The sequence below is a fragment of the Mycteria americana genome, chromosome 8, assembly GCF_035582795.1.
Source record: "Mycteria americana isolate JAX WOST 10 ecotype Jacksonville Zoo and Gardens chromosome 8, USCA_MyAme_1.0, whole genome shotgun sequence".
Taxonomy (NCBI): Eukaryota; Metazoa; Chordata; class Aves; order Ciconiiformes; family Ciconiidae; genus Mycteria; species Mycteria americana.
In genome coordinates, this window is record NC_134372.1 from 20,720,618 (window position 1) to 20,746,465 (window position 25,848).

Consider the following 25,848-nt stretch of genomic DNA (forward strand, 5'->3'; position numbering starts at 1 on the left):
TATTGAATGGTAAGAATGAACAAATGCAGCGGGAATTCAATTGCTATTTTGCTCTCAAGCACAAGTGTTCTTTCTAAATCAAGTCTGACCACTTACTATGTCAGTCAGCTACATTGTTGGAGACATGGAGAAACTTTCATTTACATTTGATTTAAGGGAAATTCTTGTTTGTTTGAGGTGCTCTGTTTTATTTGGAAGTTTTAGAAATGTATGATTGCCAAGTCCTCTGTATGCTTTAAAACATATTTGGTCATAGTTGATCTTCATCTCAGCTGCAAAATCCTATGTGTTATGTGTACCTGTCAAATAACTGGCCAGCAGTACCCTATCCTCTCTACAGACAGGGAGTTTGAAGTTACTTGTCAAATATCATACAGGAGTTATTGATGATGGATTCTTTCAGGTACTTTTAAAATTAAATTTCTTAATCATACAACCATCTACCTCAGCTGGTACCTGCAATTTTAGAATTCATGCTATAGAGCATCTGATAATTAATGACAATTTAAAATACCTCATGTAGTGTCATTTAGAACTTGATTACTTAGTTGACATAGCTCTTAAATCTCAAGATTTAAGAGGTTTGTGAGTGTTTTCCAATTGTTTGACAGAGTCTTCCCACAGGTGCAGTAAATGCTGGATTGCTGTGAATTTAGGGCCATGTCCCACAGTGCTGTAAAGTCTGCTGCCACATCCCTGCTTCGTTCTGATGTTCAGCAAATAGTTTGCTGGGAAGTTTGTGTGCTAATCTGGTAGAGAAACTAACCCACCAAAGCGAATAGCTTTCTTTTGGACAAGCATGCTGAAATGAAGTGTTGAGATTTGGAGACGCAGCAGTAGGATGAGATGTGGCAGCCAAAAGTTGGATTGTCTTAAACTGCCAAAGACCCTCAGTCAGGGAAGCACACATACTTCTTTCATAAAGGTTGGCAGTCCCAGTTGGGCAATTTCTAAAGAAGAATTGCCATCAGTGAGGTATTCAGAAGAAAAATGACTGTTCAAAAATGACTGTGCAAAAAAGCAAAATTTCGTCGTACCATGGCGGGGACACTCAATTATAAACTTCTTTGCCTCTCTGTATTCAGACAGAGCGGGTTTCTGTGTGCTTGATTCATCACACTTGGCTTGAGAGAGAGCACAACATCTCCAGATATCGGAGAGGCTGATTTTGTAGTGCTTCAATGTCGCTTTTATTCAGCCCCTACTCAATAGAGCTTTGTGGTGTTCTTACTCCTAGAGATTGTAACTGCTGCTGCAGAGGCAGAAATGACATGAAAATATGGACCATAAAAAATATTGGCAAACTGGTGTTTCTCAAAAATATGACCTGTGCTTAAAACAACAGCAAAATCTTTATTTGACTTTTAAATCATGGCATCTTATTGTCTTTTGATTTTTTTTTTTTTTGAGGCTCTAAACAAAAGCATAATATACTACAGATCGCTGTGAACTAGGGATTTAAGACATGGCAGATCTACAGGGGGAAAAATCCCTATGTTCAAAATAAAATCCCTTTCTGATAGGGCATTATAGAGAGTACAGCTGTTTGGTGGTAGTGCTGTGCAGAGAGGAACTGAGCTGGAGACTGTAGCAAATGTGGTTAACAGAAAGGAGGGAGAAAAGAGCCCTTGCTAAGCTGGGTGCAAGCTGCACGACCTTGCAAGGAACTGAAGACTTACTGCAACTCTACCTCTTAATATGTAGGTCTCGTCTATGAAGACTAGTGGAAAAGAAAGTTGAGGAGTAGGACGCTAATATTCCTGAAAGCTGGCAGAGTTTTCTATGTCGTATTGATGCTGCATAGTCTTTCTTTCAAATTCAGTTTTGTTTTCATCCAAATATATGCAGTTGCATCTGTTTACTTGGTTGGTTCAGTGTTGGAATCATACCTCTCTTCTTGACAGCGCATGGCTTTATATCTTTTGTAACTTGATTTGGAACTGGAGAGAGGAAGAGGCTGTGTGCTTTGCAAATGGGAACTTGCTTTTTGGTCCCAAAATTAATAATGGGATTGATGAAAAACACCGTTCAAGTATGTTGGCATGTGGTTGACGGTTTGTGGGGCATAATGTATTCTGTGTGGGAACATCTGTCGTAAGGGAATGGCTTGGGGAGGGGAAAAAGCACACGATGTAGCTGCAGATACCACTTCAAAATGACTTGTATATGAATGCACAGGATAGTTTAATTAAAGGGAGAATGAAATTTCCTCAGCTTATGGAGAAAAGTATATGGAAAAATATGGTTCACCGGTGCTACTGAGCATCTTGGTGGCTTATAATGATGCTTTTAGACCACATTTACTGAGGGGTTTTGCAGGTTGCTCTGTCTCTGAAAGGGCAGTACTCCGTGTTCATCTCGGTTCACTTCGTGCTATTTTTACAGCTTTCCGTGCTCAAATGGCTCAGAATAACATGCTTGTCATTCACCTGTCAACTAGGAAATGTAACTCACTTCAGACTTGCTTCCCCTGAGAGTAGCTCCAATATGAGGAATATCTGCAATTACCAAAAAATTCTGTGCTGTCCCCTTCCTGTGTGCTTTTAAAAGGCAGGTGTTTACAAAGGTCCTCTGTTTCAAGATGACCTAGTTAAGGATGCTGCTCTGCAGCAGGTTTTGGAGTAAAGTTTGTAGCATCACGAGATGCTATTCAAATTTTGGAGAATTGTGGATGGATCTTCAAGATCACCTGTACCAGCAAATAGTTTTATTCGATGAATCATGACATAAACGGAGGGCTGAAGGAACACGTGTCTGATACTGCAGTCTTTGACTAGATGAGAAGTACATCAAGTAGTTTAAGTCAATGCATTCAGATACCTGTATCCTGTCGCAGAGGTGCACTCTGTGCAACACTAGCAAAACAGCTTGAGCTTTGCAACACCGCTGCACCGCTTGCATAGGTGAATTGCTTGATGAGCCTCCAAGTTCTTTTGCATTGACCTGCAGTAGGATATAGAAATGTTTCAAGAAAAAGGGAGCAACCCTACGCTTATGGACATGCGAAGACTTAATCCTTGGATATGTGGGAGCTGGATTGTTTTTTTTAATTGTGTGATTGCTGCTGTCTCACTCAAGTGGGAATGGGCTTTCTAACTGTAAATTCAAGTGCTGCCAGTGATTCTCTTGCACCCTTCACTGGAGAGAACTTAATCAAATCAGTGGTAACAATGATCTGTCTGTCCTGTTTGAATGACTATGGTTTTATGATCTGATGTGTTATGATTTTAATGGCTAGAGAAGAAACAGATGTCGTTAGTCGTTTCAAAATTGGTTAGAACTGAATGAATGTGGACGCTTTGTATTTCATGATGGGTTACTGGTCACTGGGGGCGTGTATAAAGTTTCCTACAGAGGGAAATAAAAGCCAGTTCTAACAGTTGTATTTTGTTTTCTCCCACCTCTGACACAGGTTGCCAACTTGGCCTGTTCCATCTCAAACAACGAAGAAGGTGTGAAATTGGTTCGCATGTCAGCCAGCCAGCTTGAAGCCCTGTGTCCCCAGGTAATGAAAAGCGTAAGAACATAAGACATACCCTAATAAGTTGGGAAACTGGTCCTGCTTAGTACATGTTCTGGCCTCTTAGTGTCTGTCTGCGGACTTGCTGCAGAACTTGACTTTTTCCTTAATACATGTAGAGAATGAAATGCAGCATAGGCATCAAGACTTAGAAACTTTAAAATATATGACAAAGTAATTAGTGATATGAATGGTCTTTTTTACATAATAGCTCTAATTTCATTTGGCCAGGGTATTCTAGTAACCTGCGAGACAGTAAACTGGTGAAGCTTCAGTGGTTTACTGTGCACGCTCATGTTGCAGGAAGATGTCTTGTAAAGATGCTACCACTGCTCCTGTGCATGCTGTAAGATGAATTATAGATATATTATTTTTGTAGTAGAGTAGAATTTTGTAGCCTGAGTAGAATATAAATATGCAAAAAAAAAAAAAAATCTTCTCGATAGAGTAGGATCAGAGGAAGCTCACAATGCATGAACAATTTGAACCTGGCTGAGGCTACCTTTTAACTAATAACTTTTTAATGGAAACAAGGAAATTCAGTTTATATAAGCACTAGACTATCCTCTTCCATTTTGACAGCCCTGATGTTTTAGATGTCAACAACTAGATACTTGGATGAACCCCTGAAGACTACAGTGCACTGTCAATTCTTGTAATTTACATTTTTTAAAGGAACAGGAAATTCAGATAGAAAACGTACAAATAAGCTGTTGTTGGTAACGAGGAGCTAATGGAAAATATGTACTCAAAAAATTGGTCAAATGGCATTTTATGAAAATAAGGTGTATTGTCTCAGGATTATTTGGAATTTGTTCGGGTTTTCCCATATCATAGAATCATAGAATCATTAAGGTTGGAAAAGACCTCTAAGATCATCTAGTCCAACCGTCAGCCCAACACCTCCATGCCTACTAAACCATGTCCTGAAGTGCCACATCTACTAAGTTTTTTGAACTTCTCCAGGAATGGTGACTCCAGCACCTCTCTGGGGCAGCCTGTTCGAATGCTTGACCACCCTTTCAGTAAATAAATTTTTCCTAATATCCAGTCTAAACCTCTCCTGATGTAACTTGAGGCCATTTCCGCTTGTCCTATTGCTAGTTACTTGGGAGAAGAGACTGACCCCCACACCTCTACAACCTCCTTTCAGGTAGTTGTAGAGAGCGATAAGGTCTCCCCTCAGCCTCCTTTTCTCCAGGCTAAACAATCCCAGTTCCCTCAGCTGCCCCTCATAAGACTTCTGCTCCAGACCCTTCCCCAGCTTCGTTGCCCTTCTCTGGACATGCTCCAGCACCTCAATGTCTGTCTTGTAGTGAGGGGCCCAAAACTGAACACGGTATTCGAGGTGCAGCCTCACCAGTGCCAAGTACAGGGGGATGATCAGTTCCCTGGTCCTTCTGGCCACGCTATTCCTGATACAAGCTAGGATGCTGTTGGCCTTCTTGGCCACCTGGGCACACTGCTGGCTCATGTTCAGCCAGCTGTCAACCAGCACCCCCAGGTCCTTTTCTGCCAGGCAACTTTCTAGCCACTCTTCCCCAAGCCTGTAGCATTGCATGGGATTGTTGTGATCAAATATATATTGATCCTTTTAAAACCAGTCGAAAGGAAGATATGTACTCCTGTATCCACCTCAGCAGGAGGGGAATTTTGAGGGAATAGGTGAAGATAGTCTGAAAAGCAGGACTATTTTTTTTACCTTTTCTATTACTTTTAAGTAACAGTGCTATTAAATAGGTGAAGATAGGCATCTGAACATAAAACATTAAATACTATCTAGGAGGCCTTTTAGCATCCTGGGGTGGACTTCTGTGGTTCCTACTCCTGGATCAGGCTCTGGAGCCGGTGCATCAGCTGTGTAGTTCTTTGCCTCCCACATCTGGGGCAAGTGGTGTGTATGGCCTGTTAAAACCAAAGGTCAATTTTTACAGTTGGAATAAAGCATGTGGAAGAAAAAGCTTTCAAAAATACATCTTATCTGGTGTAAGGGCTTGCTCTTTCCTAAAGTAACCAACTAGGATGGACGTAATCTTTTTTTTATGTTATCTCCAAGAATGAGTGTCTGTTGTGGTTTAACCCCAGCTGGCAACGAAGCACCACACAGCCACTCACTCACTCCCCCCCAGTGGGATGGGAGAGAGAATTGGAAGAGTAAAAGTGAGAAAACTCGTGGGTTGAGATAAAGACAGTTTAATAAGTAAAGCAAAACCTGCGCATGCAAGCAAAGCAAAACAAGAAATTCATTCACTACTTCCCATCGGCAGGCAGGTGTTCAGCCATCTCCAGGAAAGCAGGGCTCCATCACGCGTAACGGTTACTTGGGAAGACAAAGGCCATCACTCCGAACATCCCTCCCTTCCTTCTTCTTCCCCCAGCTTTATATACTGAGCATGACATCATATGGTATAGCCCTTTGGTCAGTTTGGATCAACTATCCTGGCTGTGTGCCCTCCCAACTTCTTCTGCACCTGGCAGAGCATGGGAAGCTGAAAAGTCCTTGACTAGTGCAGCAACAACTAAAACATCCCTGTATTATCAACACTGTTTTCAGCACAAATCCAAAACATAGCCCCATACCAGCCACTATAAAGGAAATTAACTCTATCTCAGCTGAAACCAGGACAGTGTCTAATGCATGTTGCTCCAAACACATTTGTTTGCTGATGCTTTTGAAAATAATCATCTTAAAGTTAGGTTTTCTTTTAATCTAAATGTTTCTGGTAGTTGTCCCAAGTCTGTGGGGGTGTTTTTCCCCTCCCCATTGCTGAAATTGTGTGTATTTCAAACTCTATCTTTGCTTTTCCAGCAACTGCTTATTTAAATAAATCTACTCCTTTATAAAATAAACACCATGATAGTCAACATTAAATAATTAACAAACTATAGTCAATAGTCACCAAACTGTAGTCACGTATACTGAAGTGCAGTTGTTAACCTTTGACTTCAGGGATTATCAATAATACATTTAACATGCATTGGAAGCTTTGGTTTTCTGTAAATGGACAAGGGCTATAACTGACGGATTTTGGCTTTACAAAGGTCACATATCTGAACTTCCAAGCCTGCGATTTAGATGCTCCACTGCAGAGTCTTGCCTTAATTTCAGGGTCGTCACCAAGAGATTAGTAAATGACACTGTAGATGTTCATAGCACTTGAGAGAGTGCTTTTTTTACATGTTCTCTGGTTGATTCTTTAATGCACTAAGAGTATTTAAACATGTTGGGAATCCTGAGAGATAATTAGGGGCACTTGTCTAAACTGTTTTACAAATGGCATCTGTGTTTTCTCCTAACAATACAGAAGTTTGTCTTGTGCCAGTCTCAGCGATGCAGCACACTATCGTCCTCCTCAACTGCGTTACTGAATGGTCCCCAAACTTTGACTATTCTGTATAATCTCTAAATATTTCTAGATATAAAGAACAGCATAGTGGGGTTTTGTTTTCTTTTTTAGACAATTATCTGGTTATTTTGCAGTTTATTTCTGATGCGATTCACAGCTGCTTCTTGAATCCTTTTAGGTGGCTGTGCTGAACAAACGTGTGGATTAGGCATAAAATACGGATTTAATCCAACATTATCTGCTTTTTTTGCTTAGATGGTATTTTTCCAGGAAGATGGTGGATTCGAAATGAGTCAAGTCAATCAGTAATTACAATAGTCTCTGAAACTCAAGTGAATATATCAATACCACACAGAAATATGATGTATGAAATTTAATTCAAGGTATTGCTGTGGTTGAAAGGATGAAACTGAAATTTAATGCACTTGAGTAAGTCCCCGGGTAACCTCTTAAATAGCTTAGCTGAGTAGTGGCCATTCTGGGAGTAGAGAACTCCTGGTTAAAGAATGATTTCTGCAGAAATCAATCTGTAGAGTTAATTATAAAAGCTGTATCTCAAATAGAGCAGTTATTCAGTCCCTTGCCATAACTAGCCTTTTTGAGCTGGCAGTGGGAGTAAGGAACACGCAGCACTTCAAACTGGTTAGGGAAAGCTTGGAAGTTTTGTCAGTACAGACAAGAAGTAATTCATTGCCAATGTCACCTACGGGTTCAGACATTCTCAGGTTTGAAATTTAATTCTTTTGAGGAAAAAGAAGATGCAGAAAAATTTTCATCTGAAAAGTCGCTACAAAAGCAAGCAGTTAATTTTTTTTAGTGTGGCTGTGTTACTGGAAATCAGCTCTTCCTCAAGAGTAACATCACCCTTCCTGTGAGTCCCAAGCCAATTAACAAAGAAATTAATGCAAAGTTGAAGACAATGTGATATTTAGAGTTCCCTATTGATGGTGCAGAAGGAACTCTTAGGAAGAGCTGAGCGTGCTCTGTAGTAGCCAGCTGGGTGACTTGTGTTAGTCTAGGTTTACAGAGGAGAAATAAGGCAGCATTAGGGAGTCACTGGTGGTGTTCTTCATGAAGCCTTGACTTACAAACCTGCTTGAATTCTTTTTTTTTTTTTTTTTTTTTATTTTATTTTGAGGACACACATTGCTCAAAGTCTGTATGTCAAAGTGAAACAACTTTGTCCAGCATCTCGCAGGAGTTACCTGCAGTCCTGCAGCTTCATACCTTGATAGGTGGTGGGGGAAGCAGGCCAGTCTATGATGGGTTAAGATGAAGGAACAAAAGTCCTCCATCGCTACAGTTAAATCTTTTAAAAAAAAAAAAAAAATTACTTAAGATGTCTTTCATAATGGAAGTGGAAAAGTAATGCTGTGGAATGCTTGGAATGGTTGCCTGTGCTTCCATTTGCCTAGCAGAGTGCTGGGGGAAGTTTTCTTTGCCTTCTTGCTAAACACAGAGCTTGCCAATGGTAAATTAGCAAAAGATTTTGTTTATCTCTACTTGAAAACCTGGATCCGTGCTCATAACTCTGGCTTCTGAGTTCTGTTTTCAAGAAGTACTTGCTTTGGGAGCCTGCAAAAGCTGTTTTGTAACAGCATTTTGCATTAAAGATGTCTGAGAAGAGAGCTTAACCATAGGAGTGTTTCTGATCATACAAGCTGTAGGTGTTTAGAAAGCAACATTGAAAATGCCCCAGTACAGCTCTTGAAAGGAAAGAGTGTTGCTCCAGCCTTCTGATGTGACAGTCTGCTGTCACTTGCAGCTGCTTTTACCAGCTATATGTTGAATTTCTCGCTCTTTAAAGCCTCTGTGAAGTTCATCTATAGACTTCTAACCAAATTGCAGTCAAGATGGGAATTTTAGAAAATAATTATGGATTAGAATTTCCATCAGGTTGGGTGTTTGTTTCTGCCAGCAAAAGCTGGAGCCCATTGCCCTTGAGACCGATCGTGTTCTGGAAGCAGGTTGTAGGAGCAGGGTAGACCTGCACCTCCCTGGTGTGGACATACAGGACCTGTTCTCCCATCTGTAAAGCAGGACTGGCTCTGAGCCAGTGCTGGTTGCCTTTCTCCTCTGCTGCCCAAATAGCTCATCCTCCTTAGAAACCTTGGGAGGGCACCAGGCAGCATCTCTTTCTGTCCTTTTCACACTCCCTCCATACCTACCTTAGCACAGACAGTGTGTTTGGCATAGCTCACTGTCCCCTGCACAGTCAAGTGAGTGTTGCCCATTAAACAGAATCCAGATAATTCTTGGATTAAATTACATTTTTTATAAAAATAAATTGGCTCTTCTCATATTAACATCTTGTTTTAGTAATTGCTGTTCCACATCCTTACATTCCAATTTTGAAATGCTTGAAAAGCAATTTGCTGGTTTTAGATTTCTGATGAGGCAGGTGGTTACATATGCTGATCACACCTACTGACACAGATAGACGAAATACCAAAGCATAAGGAATCCCATGTAGAGGTTCTAAATAGCACAAAAACTTTTGTTTAAAAGTTGCAGCATCTTAGAGAAACAAAAAACCCCCTCCAGTCCACCTCCTCAAATCAACCAAACCCAAATGTGACTGGCAGGTGTTCTTTCCTTCTTGAATCCCCAATTACTGCTAGTTCCCTGGTGGCTGTTGAAGAAGGAAATAACTTCAGTTTTCTTGCAGTAAAGACTTAACATTGAACAATTGTCCCCTTTTTTCGTCTCTTTGAAAGACTGTCAGATTTTTTGAATATACTAACTAGCAGATCTATCTCCAGACTCTGTAATTACAGGTCCTTGAAGTATTTTATTGGCATTGACTAGAAATACTTATATTAAAAACTTAACACTTGGGTTGCAGTTTTGTATCATGCAGGCTTGCTGTGAAGGAGAGTCAGCACAGGACAGGAGTGGCCATCAGAGAAACAATATTAGAAACTTGACAGTTACTGATGCATAAAAAGAAGCAAAGATAGGAGCAAGGGATTCAATTCTGTAGGAAGAGGTATGTTAGTGTGTAAGGACCCTATGTTTTCATTGCAGGCACAGTATGATCTGTGGAGTGCAGTAGCAAACAGCTTCTAGAAAAGACAAAGCCCTTGAAATCCCCAAAGCTTCAGCACTCGAAGTCAGTGAAATGCAAAATTCAGTGACACAAATGGACACCAAAACAAATGGCACCAAAATTCTTGTAGCTGCTACATTGACTGGTACTAATATCAGTCCTCAGATAGAAGTGAAAATGCTTTTTCCCTATAAGGGGAAGTTGATAGGATAATTATACAGAATATGCAAATAGTAAATACTTTGACAGTAGTATATGCTAAACTGGAAAGGTAACGTTATTCCAGTAAAAGTGTGTATCTGTGGGTCATTATAGCACTGTAACACCAGGAATAAATATCTCTGCAGAGATGCCTGCAGTCACTCTCTGTGTAACTTGCAGGAAAGGAAAGTGCTCAAAGTACCTTTTATACATTGGAACAAAGTACTGGAAATCAAAGCAAACTTTTCCTTCTTTTGGTGCATCAGCCTCTGTACACTTGCTGGTCACTGCCATTACAGCTAGACAAAGTACAAAACAGTCTTCTCTGCTTCCAGGCATTTTGGCTCATCAGAGTCTGCAGAGTGCTTTTTGCTGTATTGAAGTATGTAGAGGGTTAGCACATGTAGACATGTGGATGCAAACCTGGGGTTGGATATAACTGGAAGCGACTTAAATGTCCTGCTTATGAACCTTTTTTTCCACTCAGAGCAAAATGCAATTAGAAGGGAAGGAGGCATGAGTCGGGTGAACACTGGAGGTAACTTTGGCATTTGGCATATGTAAAATTAAATTATGAGCAGCTTCTTACAAACTGCTAGTACGCAAGCTATGCTGTCTTTAATACAGAAAAATGCGGGTGTTAAAATCCACCTGAGCAGGGGGAGTTCTGGCAGCTGGTGTGGCAGCTTTGGTGGTAAGGTCATGAATTCATTTGTTGACCATTTGGAAAGCTGCGATCCGAGAATCATGCTTTTGCTTCTCCCTTACAACTAGCCTTCCCTCTCACAGGAGCGCTCTGTGAGGCAGCAATAAAGTAGAGCAAATAAGGGGCACTGCATTGTGCAATTACCAGTTTTGGCAGGTTGAATAAGAAACTTCTTCCACTCAGCCTTGCACTGAGGTTGCTCCAAAAGGCAGAGCTCAGATCACTGCTTCTATCCTTGCTCACTCTTGGATCTTCTTCCTAAAGCAAATTTGATCATGCTGTCTGCTTGACAAGTTCCCTTTCACCCACTCCAGAATAAAACTGGTTTTCATATCCCAGCTGGGGCTTCGTTTGTGCATGTCCCTTTTTCCTCTGCCCCTGAGATGATAGCTGATGGTTGGGTGCTTGTTTAATTAGCGCTTTTTTTTTTTTTTTTAACAAATGTAAAGTATCATGGATTTGAAGGTTATGGACCTACTTTCCAACTCATTACCCAAATGCCACAAGAAAGCTGGTAAATTAAGATCTTTACTTAAAAACAAAAAACGAGTTACTTAGGAACAGCAGATATTTTGGTTGTAAAGAAAAGGTGTGTAGTAAGGAGAGGGGAGAGGACTGGGTGTTTGTTTTAGAGCTTTTGAAACTGAGAAACTCCTTCTTGTTATGGCACAGTAGCATCCTAAAACCAATACTACAGGAAACAAGGCAAAGTTAAACCAGCTGCAGAAAGAAGTCTCCTGTAAAGAGCAAAAAGTCCCTATTAAAAAGACTGAGGCAAAAAATAAAAAGTGCTTATAGCCTTTGAACTGGGGAGTTACGGCTTACAGACACTGTGTGCACTGAGGCTATATTAAGATACAACAGGTAGGGACTGCAGTGCAAAATAAATAGGGGATGGCTTTCTTCTCCCAAGTGATGTTTCTTCCTTTGGCCATGCCAGCCAAGTGTTCAAAACTGTTCTTTGTGAGAACACGACCGTGTATAAGAGCTTTCTTCTAGCCTCTATCAATTTTTCAGATGGGGTGCTATAAAGGTGAGGCTGGAAGCCATCTTAAATTAAGCCTAAAAGAATGAATTCTGGGTGACGCAGTGACTTTAATTTACCCACAAGTAGTATATCTAAGGTTAAGGTGTTTTCTGTACATAGCTGTGTTTTTTAAGAGAGCTTCTGGGCAAAGTGGGTGCAGTCTTGTAACCCAGGCAGAGGTCACTCTTCAGAGAACCTTGGAGAGTCCTGCCCTGCAAAGGTATGAATCTATAAATTCAGTCTGACACCTCTAGTTTCAAGGGGGGGGGGGAAGCGGGAAGCAGGTTCTTCCCATGAAAGACATGAGAAGAGGATTTGAGGCCTCTGCAATCTCGGGGCATGCATTGCCAAGTCCTGGCTGTTGCTGCAGGAAGCTGCGAGGTGGAGGAGAGCGACTCCAAGTAACTTGTTGGAACCACGTTATCGAGCGTTGGGCTGTCTGATTTGAACATTGCAATTGCTACATGAAACAAAGCACTGATAAAAATAGTGTGTTTTCTTGCCATGCTTCATTTCCTTCTGGATAGTCTCAAAATGTCCCTGTTTGATTCTTTTCTTTGTACGACTTCAGTGAGTCATTGTGATCACAGTGCTCTGGCAGCATTTTGAAAAGCTGTGAAATACAGAATATTTCCCTGAAACTGCCAAATGTTTTACATGGAAGTAGCTACATTTCAGGTACTCTGGCCATGTTCTTCCTATTTTTTTGGGGGGGGGGGGGGGGGGAATATATATCTCTCTCCTTCCTGTAAGAGTTACTCATATTTTAAATCAATTGCTCAATGCTTCATGTTTTTTTGGAGAAGCAAGAGTGTACTTTAATCAGTCCCTTCCCCCTCCCCACCAAGTGCTCAGCTTTAGATAATAAAGGAATCGCAGTCCTGCTACATACACAGACTATTTAAGATCCAGCATCCCTGTCCTTCTCCCATGTCTGTGTAAGCATCTGTTGGAAAATAAATCGGTTGCTCTGTACTGGATACCAAGCATCATGTAAGAGCATATTTACTTGAATAGATAATTTGCAGGATTTTGTCAGTAATCCCTGGGACATTACCCCAAGCAGATGTGTGAGACATTTCCAGGATAACTTGCCTATGTAAATGCTAAGCTGTACGTATTTGGCAGAGTGAAGGGTCTGATCACCTCTGCTAGAACGGAATGTTGGAACCACTTTGCACATGGAGATGGAGTATGTGCCACAAAAAAGGACTGTTGAGCTGCATCTGCTGTCTTGAATTTCTTCCTGAGTGCACACATACCTGTGTGGGTTTCCTAAGCTGTAGTTTTGTCTTTAGTTCCACAGTGATACTCAATAGCCTTCGATTTCCCCACCAGGTTGTCCTCATCTCTAGTACTGCTGGCTGCTTTACAAATGTGAGACACGTCTGCTTGTGAGGGAGATCTTGCAGCCTAGTTTTGCTTGGCCGTTTTTTTTAAAATGTTTGCCTTGGCCATGCATTTTTGCTGTTGTAATGTACAAAAAAATTTCCTTTTTTCAGTTGGACGAGCTGCCTATTGGGGAGGAAGATGGTGCAGCTTGTGCCTCCTGCATTTGGATTTGGTGATGATACCCTGTTTGAGTTTTTTGAGCACTTGCAGAGCCCTCTATCTATGACAGCTCTTCCATTACGTGTGAAGAGTTGCTTGACATGGGCATCTGGGGTTGGACATGTGCTGTTGACAAAGATTAATTGTTCAGACAGCTGCTGCTGTCCAGACATACATCACGCAGGTACACAGGCCATATGTTCCTTTGGCATTAATGCTGACCTGTCTCAGTGCTTAAAGGATGTTTTCATATCTGATATTAGCCAAGTTAGCTAGAAGAGAGCAGGAGAAAATGTCCTGACCCTTGGTATCACCATCTTCTCTGTCTCAGTAGTTACGGTTACTAGCAGGATAAAAGCTGAGAACAGATTTCTGGAGCATTGTCTGTTTTACCCTTTTTGTTTCCAGGACACTTGTTATTTGGATTCACCTTCAAAAAACTTTGGATATCTAGATTTTGATTGATAGGTGGATAATTAATTACATGCATCAGACTGGGGCAAGAAATGGTGTCAGCTAGACTTAAGAAGCAGGGCTCTTGAGCAGAGGACAGGCTTCCCTTTCTAAAACCTCTATTTCTGTTTGATTTTAAATTTTTAGACATAATTTTCTTGGGTGTTGCAAGGCTTTTTTCCAGGGCTTTCAGTACTTGAGAACCATAATATTAATGGGCAGCGTGAGGGTAGCAGAGCGGTGCGCACTGTGGCTGGCAGCAGGTCTCTCTCTGAAGGGACTTCCTGATTACTGCAGCTGCCTACACAGAAGGTGTGACTTCAGTGTCTGGTTTGAGGAAGGGGAAGCAGCAGAGGACCCCATGTTCTTCATGAAGGACAGGGGCATTGTTGTTACTGCCAGGGTTCAAAGGCATGTTTCATCCCTGTGGGTCTCCTGAACAGATTGCAGCTCATGCCAAATTGTTTCTCACATTTGTCTGTCTTACCAAACCTGTCGAGCTCGTTTTGATTTACAACCCAGACCTGCAGCCTCCATCTCCAGAGGCAGGATGGTAGCATGGAGAGCAGTATAGCTTTTCTGTGGATTTTCCTCAGTCACTTCTAATTTCTAGCATCCCTTAGGTGAATCAGCCTCCTTCTCCTGCCTGATTCCTTCAGTGCCATTGTGATATGTTTGACATCACCATCATTTCCCTGTTTAGTGAGTTACACATCTTTTTTTAAGTGCTTTGTGACACTTTTAAATGAAGCAGGTAGAGAAAATAGATTTTGGAAAACCAGGAACATCTGGTGCTTGCATGTTTTGTTCGGCAACTTTGTGAAATTAATACGGTCCTAAAGTAGAGAAGAAAAATTACACATTGAACTTCTAAGTTAATTAGCTCTAACTCTCAGGTGCTTGAAAACAAGGTTAGGATTGTCATGTCAGTCTGACTGTGGATGGTTTCTCACAGCTGGCATGTTTCCAGATCATTCTAGTGGAGCACAGTGCAGCAAGAACAGGAGCAGGCTTTTGAGATTGCTTTCTTCCCACGCCCAAAGAGGCTTTTTTGGTCATTTAACTGACCAATTAGTTGGCACAGCGTAAACTTCATTACCTAGCAGTATGTGTAGCATTTGTTCTGCTTAGAAAAACAAGGATCTGGAGTAAGTTACAGTCTTAGGGTTTGAAGAAAATTAGTAGGGGGTTGTTCAGGAGGAGCATCAAATAGTGTCCTCTCCTCCTGTTCCCTGGCTAATCTAGCTCTTCCACAGCCATAACAGAAATCTTAAGGTACTATAACAATTAGTGGCAAGGTACAGAGTAAAGCTTTAAGGAAAAGAAGATAATACAAAATTTATCTTTAATTTTGTATTTTCATATTGTTTCTACTTCAGACTGTAAGTTTAATCCTTTTTTGACCTTTTTTCTCAGGTTCTGGCGAGTAGCTTAGGAAATGCAGCCTCCAGTGTACTAAATGTCATTCTGCCTAAAATATTTAACACCACAACTTGCACTAAGAAACCAACACCTTTTTAACATGAGCTGTTAAAGAAAGTTGAAGCTACCTTGTGTGAATACTTGCTGAGTGTTTTTGCTTGTAATAATTAACCATAATAAATGTGGAAGCAGGTATGAGTTGGATGTGAGAGCAACAGAATAAACACTTTTGTTTTTAAACATCAAGTTCCTGAAAACTTACTAAACTTGCTTTGTTTGCTAATGAGTTCATTGGATAAACGTATGGAAACTAATTGTTTTGTTAAGTGTATGTTTTAAAAATCCAGAGGTGTTTTACAGGTCATTAATGCTGCACTGGCTCTGGCTGCTAAACCCCAAAGCAAGCTGGCTCAAGAAAACATGGATCTTTTCAAAGAGCAGTGGGAGAAGCAAGTCCGCGTGCTGACGGATGCTGTCGATGACATCACTTCCATTGATGACTTCCTGGCTGTATCAGGTAATCAGGGGTTTGATCTCAGAAATAATCGTTCTCATAACTGAGCTTATTCCTGGAAACAGGTGGTTTCTACATGTGTTCTGGAGTCTTCTCGGGTTTTTGGAAGGGTTGGTGTTGGTATGCTTCACCTGGCAAGCATCATCTTCTGCCGAGCAAGGTGTGAAATAGAGCAGGAGATCTTGGCATAAGAAGAGATATTTTTATAGCGTGAAAACAGTGATAGTTTAGTTCAGCAGGTACTGTAGAAACCTGTCATTGCACTTACGGCGTGTGCATGCATAAATGTATATATTTACATGTCAGTAGACAGATCAGCTTAAATGTAGCGAAAAGACACTTCATGTCTTCAGATTCTGAATTGCTAGCTGAACTACCGATAAATTACCATCTAGCTACTGTAGACAAACCTCACCAGTAACATTGGAGGAAGTGTAACTTGAACATAAACAGATTCTGAACTAGCAAAAAAGATGATCCCTCAATTCACTTTAAACTCTTCTTACGTAAACAAAAATGAGTGTCAAACCATGGTCATACAAGTTAAAATAAAACTGTTCCTATAGAAAATGATCTGTGAATATTTTTAACCATGTCAGCTTTAGTAAAGTTTTTAAAAAAGATTATCTAATTACAATAGATTAATAATTCCATTTGGCAAAGTGCTTGCCAAGATAATCTGTTTTATCAGCATCATTGATAAAGACCCACTATTAGCTGCTGTAATCTAGAAATAAGGGGGGCATTTTTATTTCCACGTCCTCTAATTCTGCTCTAGTCAGAGAACGTGGTGATATACCCATGTGAATTGTGTCTCCCAAGAGCATTCACAAACTACCACTACAAACTGAGGGTCTAATTTTCCTGGTGCAAACAGGCTTGGGCATCTCAAGTGACCTAAAAACTCTGGTTGTAAAGAGAGGTTTCACAGGAAGATGTGTGGCATCAGAAGTACCAGGTGACCCTATCTGGGAAATGTAGACTAAAACTTGCAGGCCTGAATTAAAAGACCATCTTTTTTTTAATATTAAAAAAGAAAGGAGAAAAAAAACCCAACCCAAAAAAACCCCAAGTAATGTTTCTATGGTGAGTCACCTGTATTATCATACATGTTGTATTGTGGTTCCCTGGGTTCTGAATAAAAATTTTCTTTGCAGTGAGTTAGCATAAACTTATTACACAATTGAGTGTCCTAGTTCTTTATATCTGTCTGTGTGCTTGTTGTTGCAGCAGTAGTTGAAATTGCACAGCTGCAAGGAGCCTATTTCTGGGGAAATATATTTAGAGAGAATTGTGTGAAGTTCACAGCTCCACTTAGAGTTTGCCCACAAGTGTACAAAACATTTTAAAGAGAAAGAGCTGTTAGTCTGTGAAAGTGCAGTCTGTATAAAGCTGCCTTACTATATTTCACTTACAGGTGTGGCTCAAAATGGGTCGAGCCACTGGAACTGAGTGATGTCCATCCTCATACAGGTCATTCAAGGAGATGGGTAGTCTGCTTTTGAAGGGACAGGTTATGGTGTTGGCCCACTGCTGAGTTGCTCTGGAGAGTTTCAAGGGCTTGGCAATAAGCAGGGAATGCTTCCTTTCTGTGACAGGCAGTGACAGGCTGACTCAGAAGAGAGTTCACCTCAAGTGTGTGCTTACCACCCAAAATGATGCCATGGAAATGCTGCAGTTTGAGACTACGTCAGATGCTCGAGTGCATTCAGCAATTATTTGTATGTGCTGCGTTATCAAAGAGATGTTAGGAAAATATTAAAGCAATAAATATTGTTTTAAATATTATTTGTTTGAACTTTGATAAATGTTTTCTGTATAAATGCCACAACTCTAATTCATCTGCTAAAAGTCTAAATGTCTCTTTGGATAAGATCGTGATGAGTATGATTTATACCAGGTTCCACTTGGTGTTATTAGGATGTTTGTGAATAGTAGGGTTTTATCAGTTACTAACTGGGATGTAAGCAGAATTAAAAAGTGTCCTTGTGGGTCTGTGTGTGTGTGTATAATAGCACATTCCTACAACGTGTGCTGTCCATCATGAAGTGTATGCTTCATTGTTCACCATATGCTACAGAATTGTATTAATTATGCACAAGTAAAGGCTTGACGAAAGAGTTGATTGGTTTAGGTAATAGCAGAATATCGTGCAAGAATAAGGATACTTAAATGCACAGCATTGCAGATAAACTTGCAGGTTACAGCATTTTATGAAGGGCATAGCATGAGAAAGGCCCTGTTGAGTTAGGACAACAGTCTGCCCGTGGCTGATTGTCATTGCATGGGAGATTAATAGCAGACGAGTCCTGTAGACTGAAGATCTTTCCTATACACTCCCAACCATGAGGGATTTGCAGCTCAGGGAGCTCAGCATCAGAGGTGCTGTCTACTGAACAGTCCTTGACAGATTTTTCTCATTTAAGCTTGTGTTAGCTGTTCTTCTGACCATTATAAACCGCTGGCATCTCCATCATCCTGTGCAAAATTCACAGCTTAACTGTGCTCTGTGTGAAGAACCTCCTCGTTTTTGCAGTGTCACCTATTTGCTTCATTTGATGCCCCTACTTGTAGTAGAAGATGGTGAAGAGGTTTCTTCCCTACTCGCTTTCTTTATGCTGTTTGTAAATGTACAGACTTCTGTTGTACACTTAGTCATCTCTCTCTTGACTGCTGAGTCTTTGCCTGTTTCATTATTCCTTATTTCAAAGCTCTTCTGTACCTTCTGTAATTCTTATCCCTTTTGTCAGTGCCTTCCCTAAGCACTCTGAGTGTGTTTGTGTGCCCACTATCTCTGTTCTTTAGAGCAGAGATTGTGTAATTGTCAAATTCAATGTTCTGAAATTACCTGGATCTCCCTTGAAACCCTCTAAAAAAATCATTCCATTGGCTGCCTTCTGTTCCTCTGCTGCTGACAGAGGTTTACACAAGAGACTGCCCATCACAGTAGAGCTATTTCATCTTAAGAGCCTCCGGATGAATATTGCCTGGGCCCGATGATTGTCCTTCTTCATTACAAGATGAATACTGTATTTACAAGTGTACGAACACTCAAGTATTTGTTCCATAACCATGTCTACTGACATTGCTGCTTAACCTGGTTCCTCCAGGGTCCCTTGTCAGGAGAGGGTTCAGTATGGAAATTGTTCTAAGACCTTCCACAGGGGACACAGCAGAGAAGCAGAGTTCTATTTATGCATCTGTGGCTTTATCTCCTGACTGTTGCTCTTAGGTTGTGATCTCCTGTAGCCCCCCAGACTCCCTCGCAGACTTCTTGGGATGTTTGGAAAAGGATTTCTTAATCCCTTTAATGGAGAGGTGGGTGGAGGTGGAAGGTGTTTGGTGAAGGTGGATTGAGGATTGACAGCCATGGGAGACTTTTCATTCTGTTAGCTTTTCGCAGTTTCATGTATTTTCCTTGTTTGCTCTAAAAATCATTTTTATTGGAAAAATGTCTTTCCTCTTACTCTCTTACCTTGTTGCCAAAGCACACCATATTTTCCCTGTAGTTATTTCGGTAGGACAAGATCCCTTTGCCATTGCCTGTGTTATATTCTATGTTATACTCTATTACTGTGAGATTTTTCTCTAGCTCAGCAGCAGGAAGGCTTTTCGCTTTGATGCAGGCCGGCGTTACCATGTCCCCAAAGGTCCGGGCGGTGAACCCGTGTGTCAGCATTTCTTGGGCTCTGCCACCCCAGCCTCAGCAGATGGCATTTTGTGCCAGATACTTGTGGCCCATATGCCTGTAGGACAGGTAGCAGTGTGTGTATATACAAGCACACAGAACAGTGTCAAATCTGATTTGTTATCATCCAATTGTAGAGTATAACCAGAGTGGATGCACCTGACAGTTCCGTACTTTCCCGTGGTCCCTTGCAGAGTGCCCCGTGAGGGATTACCTTTCCATAGAAGCATCTTCCTGGCAACTTTGCATCTGCAAAAGACATTAAATGATCAGCAGGCATTTAAATATTCATCCTCATTTTGTCCGTGCCTTTTATTAAAGTTCATATAATCCAAAGAGGCTTTTAAATGGTCTGTGGCTTAATTTATTCATTAAGGAATTCAAGCAACAAACAGTCTGTGTTTTGGCCTGATGCTGATGTTTTTTCTTTTTACTGTTGCAACTTGCAGGGATGTCTGTCTCTTGCGTTAAATACCAAAACTCTGTGTGCTCCTTGCTGCAGCTCTTGTACCTTGGCTGCCTGCTCACTGACTTGTAAAATCACTAATGAACCTGCGCTTCTCTCTCTCAGGGCCACATTCTGCCCTCAGCTGAACTTGTTCACGCTGAGTTGCTTCAGAGGTATTTCACAAGTGTAATTTTTGTTCAGGTTGCTTACAGAAGTCTCACAATATTGCACCTGGCTCTGTTAATTTTATGTAAATTAAGCGTAACTCTTCCTTTCAGCCAGTTTATACAAATCCTCTATCAGTCAACTCTATGTGCTTCTCGTCTCTGCAAACTCTTGCAAAATGGCTCTCTTACTACCTGCATAGGGAATAAAAGCCACTTCAGTGGCACAGATTGGCAGTGTAGCATGATTAAGTCAATGGTAAGTAACGCTGGAAACTTTTAAGTGACAGAGCAGAAATGTTTCCCAGTTGGTTTCTTTACCAAGTAGCCCAAATGCTGATGTTGGATGGCAATGTCAAAGCCTTGGTAGTGATATATTAAAGAGGTCTGTAACAGTGTTTAGAAGACCTTTTGGGTAGGTTTTCCCAAATGAGGATCCCAATCTTGTCAGGCATCTTCAGAAATCTCTTAGGGGTTTTTACTCAGTTGGGCCTCGTGGACTTGATAAATGGGGGAAAATATCTCTGTATAAGAAAGAAAATGTATATTCTAAAAGTAAATTACAGACAGACGTCCTGGCTTTATTTTCTGTTTTCTTAAGAGGCAGAGTACTCTGTTGCTGGAACGCTTTCTGCATAAATCACCGCATATGTTACGTGTCTTAAACTTGAATGGAGGACTAACAGTTTAATATTCTCTGATAGTATATGTGTGGTTGTAGGAGAACACTGTGTAGGAAGCTAGAAACATGCAACAAGTGCCCCAGTCTATTAGAGTGTTGAGTGGATTAGGGGCGTGGCACTGGGGAGGGTGCCTCATCGTCCCACGCACGTGGGGAATGACAGGGGAGTGGCTTGCAAATATTTGGAATAAGGGCTTTGGCAGTCCAGGGGAAGAATATGGAAAGAAACACGTTAGGGGAGAATTCAGCTGAACTCAGCTTTTCTCTTGGTAAAATTGAGTTACAAACAGGGGCAAAAAGTGTGGATGCCAGTAGGTGAATGGACTGACTTTTTTTTTTTGACACCTGGTTGGGAAGGTCAGCTGTTTGCTGGTCATAGCAAGCTTAAAAATTAATGCTTTACAGCATCTCACTGGAGGTTTATAGAGCAGGTCACAAACTGAAAAATTGCAATGCTGATGACTGCAGCAGAAAAGAAGATACTACCGTCTAAATCCTCCTTCTTTTACCACCAGAGAATCATATTTTAGAAGATGTAAACAAATGTGTCATTGCTCTCCAAGAAAAAGATGTTGATGGTTTAGACCGCACAGCTGGTGCAATTCGAGGACGTGCTGCTAGAGTCATTCATGTTGTCACTTCGGAAATGGATAACTATGAACCTGGAGTCTACACTGAGAAGGTGTTGGAAGCAACGAAGTTACTGTCCAACACAGGTAAGAGTTGGTTACTCCCAAGATTCCTGAATTCATATTGCTTACAAGCGCATGGGCAACTTGATACTGATGTACCTGTGAAATCTATTAAAGACTCAATTTACATACTGTAATGAAAATTAGTGGGAGTTATTTGTAGAGCTGTTGCAAAATGAGAAGTGTAATTTTGTTCTGTGGACTGGCTTAAAACTCAGCAGTGCATAAGGTCTCCCTGAAGATGCTTGCTGTCACCGACTGAGCTGTAGAAAGCTAAACACATCGGGGAATGAGTCCCAAACAGTGAGTCAGGGCTGGAAAGTTATGCTGATTGTCTTGCAGTATTGTTACCAGACTCTGTCAGTGTTCAGGATCCAGAAAAAAGATTTCTGCCTATTGGCCCCGTAGAAGAAATTTTGGGTAATAATTTAGGGTAAATTTTGTAAAATATCTTTATAACTGTTAAAGAAACATTGTAGGTTATAGTCACCTATCCCTAAATGATAAATTAGGGTGTTTCCTGTGAACTAGCTGGTAACATCCGTATAGGATAAGGAATGATTCTGCTTGCTTCAATGAGTGCTGTGGCAACTATTAGTTGTTGTTTTTTGCTTTAATTACAACTTTGATGAAGAATCAAGGGTGACACTGAAGAAACAAACAGACTGTAAATGGTTCTGTGATGTTCTTCCTGGGGTGCAGTGAGTCACTGTAGCACAGCAGTGCAACCTACCCTCTTCCAGTGCCTTGTTAAACTTGAGCTTTGTCATGGTAATACTATTTTTTTCCTCAAAAATTATGTACATCTACAGGGAATATTTATATTTTATCCCACAGATTCTAACTGCTTCCCCAGGTGTTTTCTCCTTGTCCACTAAAAGGATGTGATAAAATTTTCACTGTCTAAGGGGGAAAAACAAAATAGCAGTAGAGTAAACAGAAATTGAAGTGAACGTAAGACCTGAGTTACAGTATTGGTGTCCTTCTATAACAAATGTTTTGAATTTAAATGGAACCACTGCAGAGTTTCCAGTGAACAACGAGGCACACACACAGAAAATGGCACTGGAGTGGGGACTGACTGTTATTTTGTGTTCTTAATTCAGTTATGCCGCGGTTTACTGAGCAAGTAGAAGCTGCTGTGGAAGCACTGAGTTCAGACCCTGCTCAGCCAATGGATGAAAACGAATTTATTGATGCTTCCCGACTGGTGTATGATGGAATACGAGATATCAGGAAAGCCGTACTGATGATCCGGGTGAGCGTAACTTACTTAAACAGTTTTCTGGTTTTCCGCTCACTTTCTCCCACCTTTATTGAACTGACATGCATCAGTTTTATTGAGAGCAGATAGCATGAGATTTTCATTTAGCTCATATTAACATTCTGAGTCTTAAAAACTGCTAATCACTCTGTGGAGTACTTCAGAAGTACGTTTTGATTCAAATTCATTAAACAGATCTGAGCATCAATGATAGCCAGAGTTGTGATGCTAAATACCCTTCACACATCTTTTGTAGTATCATGTTAATGCCTTGCTTGTTAACGTGCTAAAATTAGTGACCTTTGATTTAACAACAGCAAGTGGATTCTTAACTATAGATGCTTTTTGATGGTTTGAGAGCTTAGAAATAAAACCTGATGGCTCTTTATTAAGTAAATCTTGAGAATTAACGCTAGTTAGTCAAAACCAGGTTTAGATGAGTTCAGTCTGTAGTTCCTAGAGCATGTAATTTGTTAATTGGTTAACCTCAGTAAACAGGGGCCAGTTCATAGAGGCTTTGTCTCTTCTGTGCTTGCGTGTTTCAGGTGCAGTGAGCGTGACTTGGAAGTCCTAATTTCTGTTAGGTCAGGCAGCATTAGACTGGTGGGAGGTGTGCGGGGAAGATGCAGAAGGGCTCCTGCAGTTGATTGAAGGGATGCAGAAAAAAAAGTTCTGTTTGAGGCTGACCTATGGGCATATTTCTTGAATCTTAGCGTGGTAAAAATGGGCACAAGCCAGACACAGGAAAAACAAATGTAGGAACAAATGTAAGGAGTTTATTCCTTTTTTTCTTTTTTCCTTGTACCCCCTCTGACTCAAACATAAATGCCTTGCAGAGAAGCTGTCTTCATCTTTCAGAGTGGTAACCATGGCAGATACATTTTGGTGATAAGTAAATTGAGGACGTACAGCCCCAGAATATATGTGATTATAGTAACCATTGCAATAGTATCTTCCATGTTTGCTGCTTAAAGCAAAGAATCATATGGAAAATCAGAAGAAAAGCTGATAACCACATATGTGCTCTCCATATAATTTTTTTCAAACTTAAGCTCGGGATTTATAGACAACCAATGTTAGATTAATATATCAGTGCTTTCCTGCTATGCAGACAAACTAATTTGATTCACCCCCCGCTAAAGTCCTTGTTATTCAGGACATAAAAGCATGACTGCCAATTCCATGTCATCAGTAATTAGCCGAGCTGGTAATGCCAGGAATCCTGATGTTTCCCCTTGTGCTGCATGTCTGATGTCAGGGTGCCATGGCTTTATTGCAGCTGCCATTAGCTAACGGCAGCTTACTGGTGACACATCAGTGACCTATAAAAAAGTTAAAATGTTAGTATTTGTTGTCCAAAGGGCTGTAAGATCTAGAATGTATTTAGGGTAAGAGAGTCATCCAAATGGAGATGCCGGGCCACCACTTCTCTGGGGCATTGTCTCAAACTGGACCACAGAGGTAACCACGCTCTGAGGGATGCTGCTAAGCTCGGCTGGGGCAAACAAGCTATTTCACTTGAAATGTTGTCCAGTGGCACTTGTTCGTTCCAGGAACCAGAAGGAAAAGTCACTTAAACACCTAATTTTTGTGGTTATGCAATGTATTTTCAAAACTAAAGTCTTACTGTATCTGTAGGTTATTGAAGTAAACCTCTTTCCTCCCTGATCCCCAGGCAATCTCTCATCACCCCCAGAGAAGTTTTTGCTCTCAATGACAGGTTGAAAGGCAGTGTTATACTTGGTATACCCCAAGTTGTTTGGGCTTTGGGATGGATAGGAAGAGAAGAGGGCTTGAGAATCATAAACAGTTTCTAAAGATGCAGCAGAACTGTTTTCTTTAATTTTTAAAAATTTTTTAAATATCAATACACTGAGCTACTTATTAGTATATGTCCTTATGCTGGTTTTGTGAATATACTCTGTTCTTCAAGGCATGGAGAGGAGATGGTGACTGAAATATCCTAGGTCTTGATTGTCAGCATACTCACCTTTGCTTTTTGCTAACTATTTTGCGTATCCATCTTTAGTTTAACTGTATCACAAGATGTCTGTATTGGAAAACAAGTTTGTAAAATTTAAATCTAGGAAAGAAATATGAAGAACAGGGCCTTTATTTGCATCTTCTCTGTTAATCACAATTTATTACATTTATCAGTGAAGTTCTTTGTTGATCCAGCTCTGCAAAATAGTCATGAAGTGCCATTCTAGATAAAGTTGTAGTATTTTGACAAACATGCTGTTTAAACTTGATAAGCTTTATAAAAAGTTTGCCAGCTATAGACTGGCAGTAGCAAAAATAAATCCTAGGCAAGCAGGAACTAGGTCAGATGTGTTTAGCCTACAGCATAAAAGCTGGTCCTTACTAGCTAAAAACTTTCGGCTTTTCCTGGGGGATACGAATAAATTTTGATATATTTTATCTGTTGTTAATTTAGTCGATGCTTTGATTCATAATTGTGCTAAAGACTACATCTGTGATTTTGAACCAGGCCTTAAAGCTGTGTGTAATTTTAGCTTCAGAATCTCAAGTGAAGCTTTACATTTAACCAGGTTGCAAAAATACAGCTTGTTTTGCAAAAACTTTTTTTCTGTGTTTCAAATCCTGAGTGCATTAGTGTCCTGACAAATCTTAGATGTTTAGTTACTGGTATGTAATTTTGGGGATCCCTGTGGTGTTTAACATGAGCGGTCAAGCATATATAATCACACATGTTCACAAGCTGGATACAGTCCTTATATTTACCTTTTTGTTGAAAACATGGAATAATTTTTACCTTCACTTATTTCCATTCTCTCTGCTTAAAAACAATATTCTTGTTGATTTTTAGAGCCATGAAATCTGTTGTTTGACTCTGACTGAATTACTCTTTCCTCAGACTCCTGAAGAGTTGGATGATTCTGACTTTGAGACTGAGGATTTTGATGTCCGAAGCAGAACAAGTATTCAGACCGAAGATGATCAGCTCATTGCTGGACAAAGTGCGAGGGTAAGGAAGAAATCTCAGCATTATAAAACTGTGACCTGCCTTCAAGAAACAGTTCAACTTGCTTTGAAAATCCAGGTTAAATTTTTTGGGAGTGGTGGTGAAAATGTTGGATCAGAAAACTGGCATTCTTT

General features: G+C 40.6%; 1 protein-coding gene across 1 annotated transcript in view; it reads left to right on the forward strand.

Moving 5' to 3' along the window:
- Positions 1 to 25,848, forward strand: part of CTNNA1 (catenin alpha 1) — a 120,042-nt gene that overhangs the window by 81,711 nt on the left and 12,483 nt on the right. The window contains exons 10-14 of the mRNA XM_075510064.1: positions 3,413 to 3,505; positions 15,637 to 15,793; positions 21,288 to 21,488; positions 22,571 to 22,722; positions 25,607 to 25,717. Coding sequence (XP_075366179.1) covers positions 3,413 to 3,505; positions 15,637 to 15,793; positions 21,288 to 21,488; positions 22,571 to 22,722; positions 25,607 to 25,717 — 714 coding nt within the window. The remainder of the gene's footprint in view (positions 1 to 3,412; positions 3,506 to 15,636; positions 15,794 to 21,287; positions 21,489 to 22,570; positions 22,723 to 25,606; positions 25,718 to 25,848) is intronic.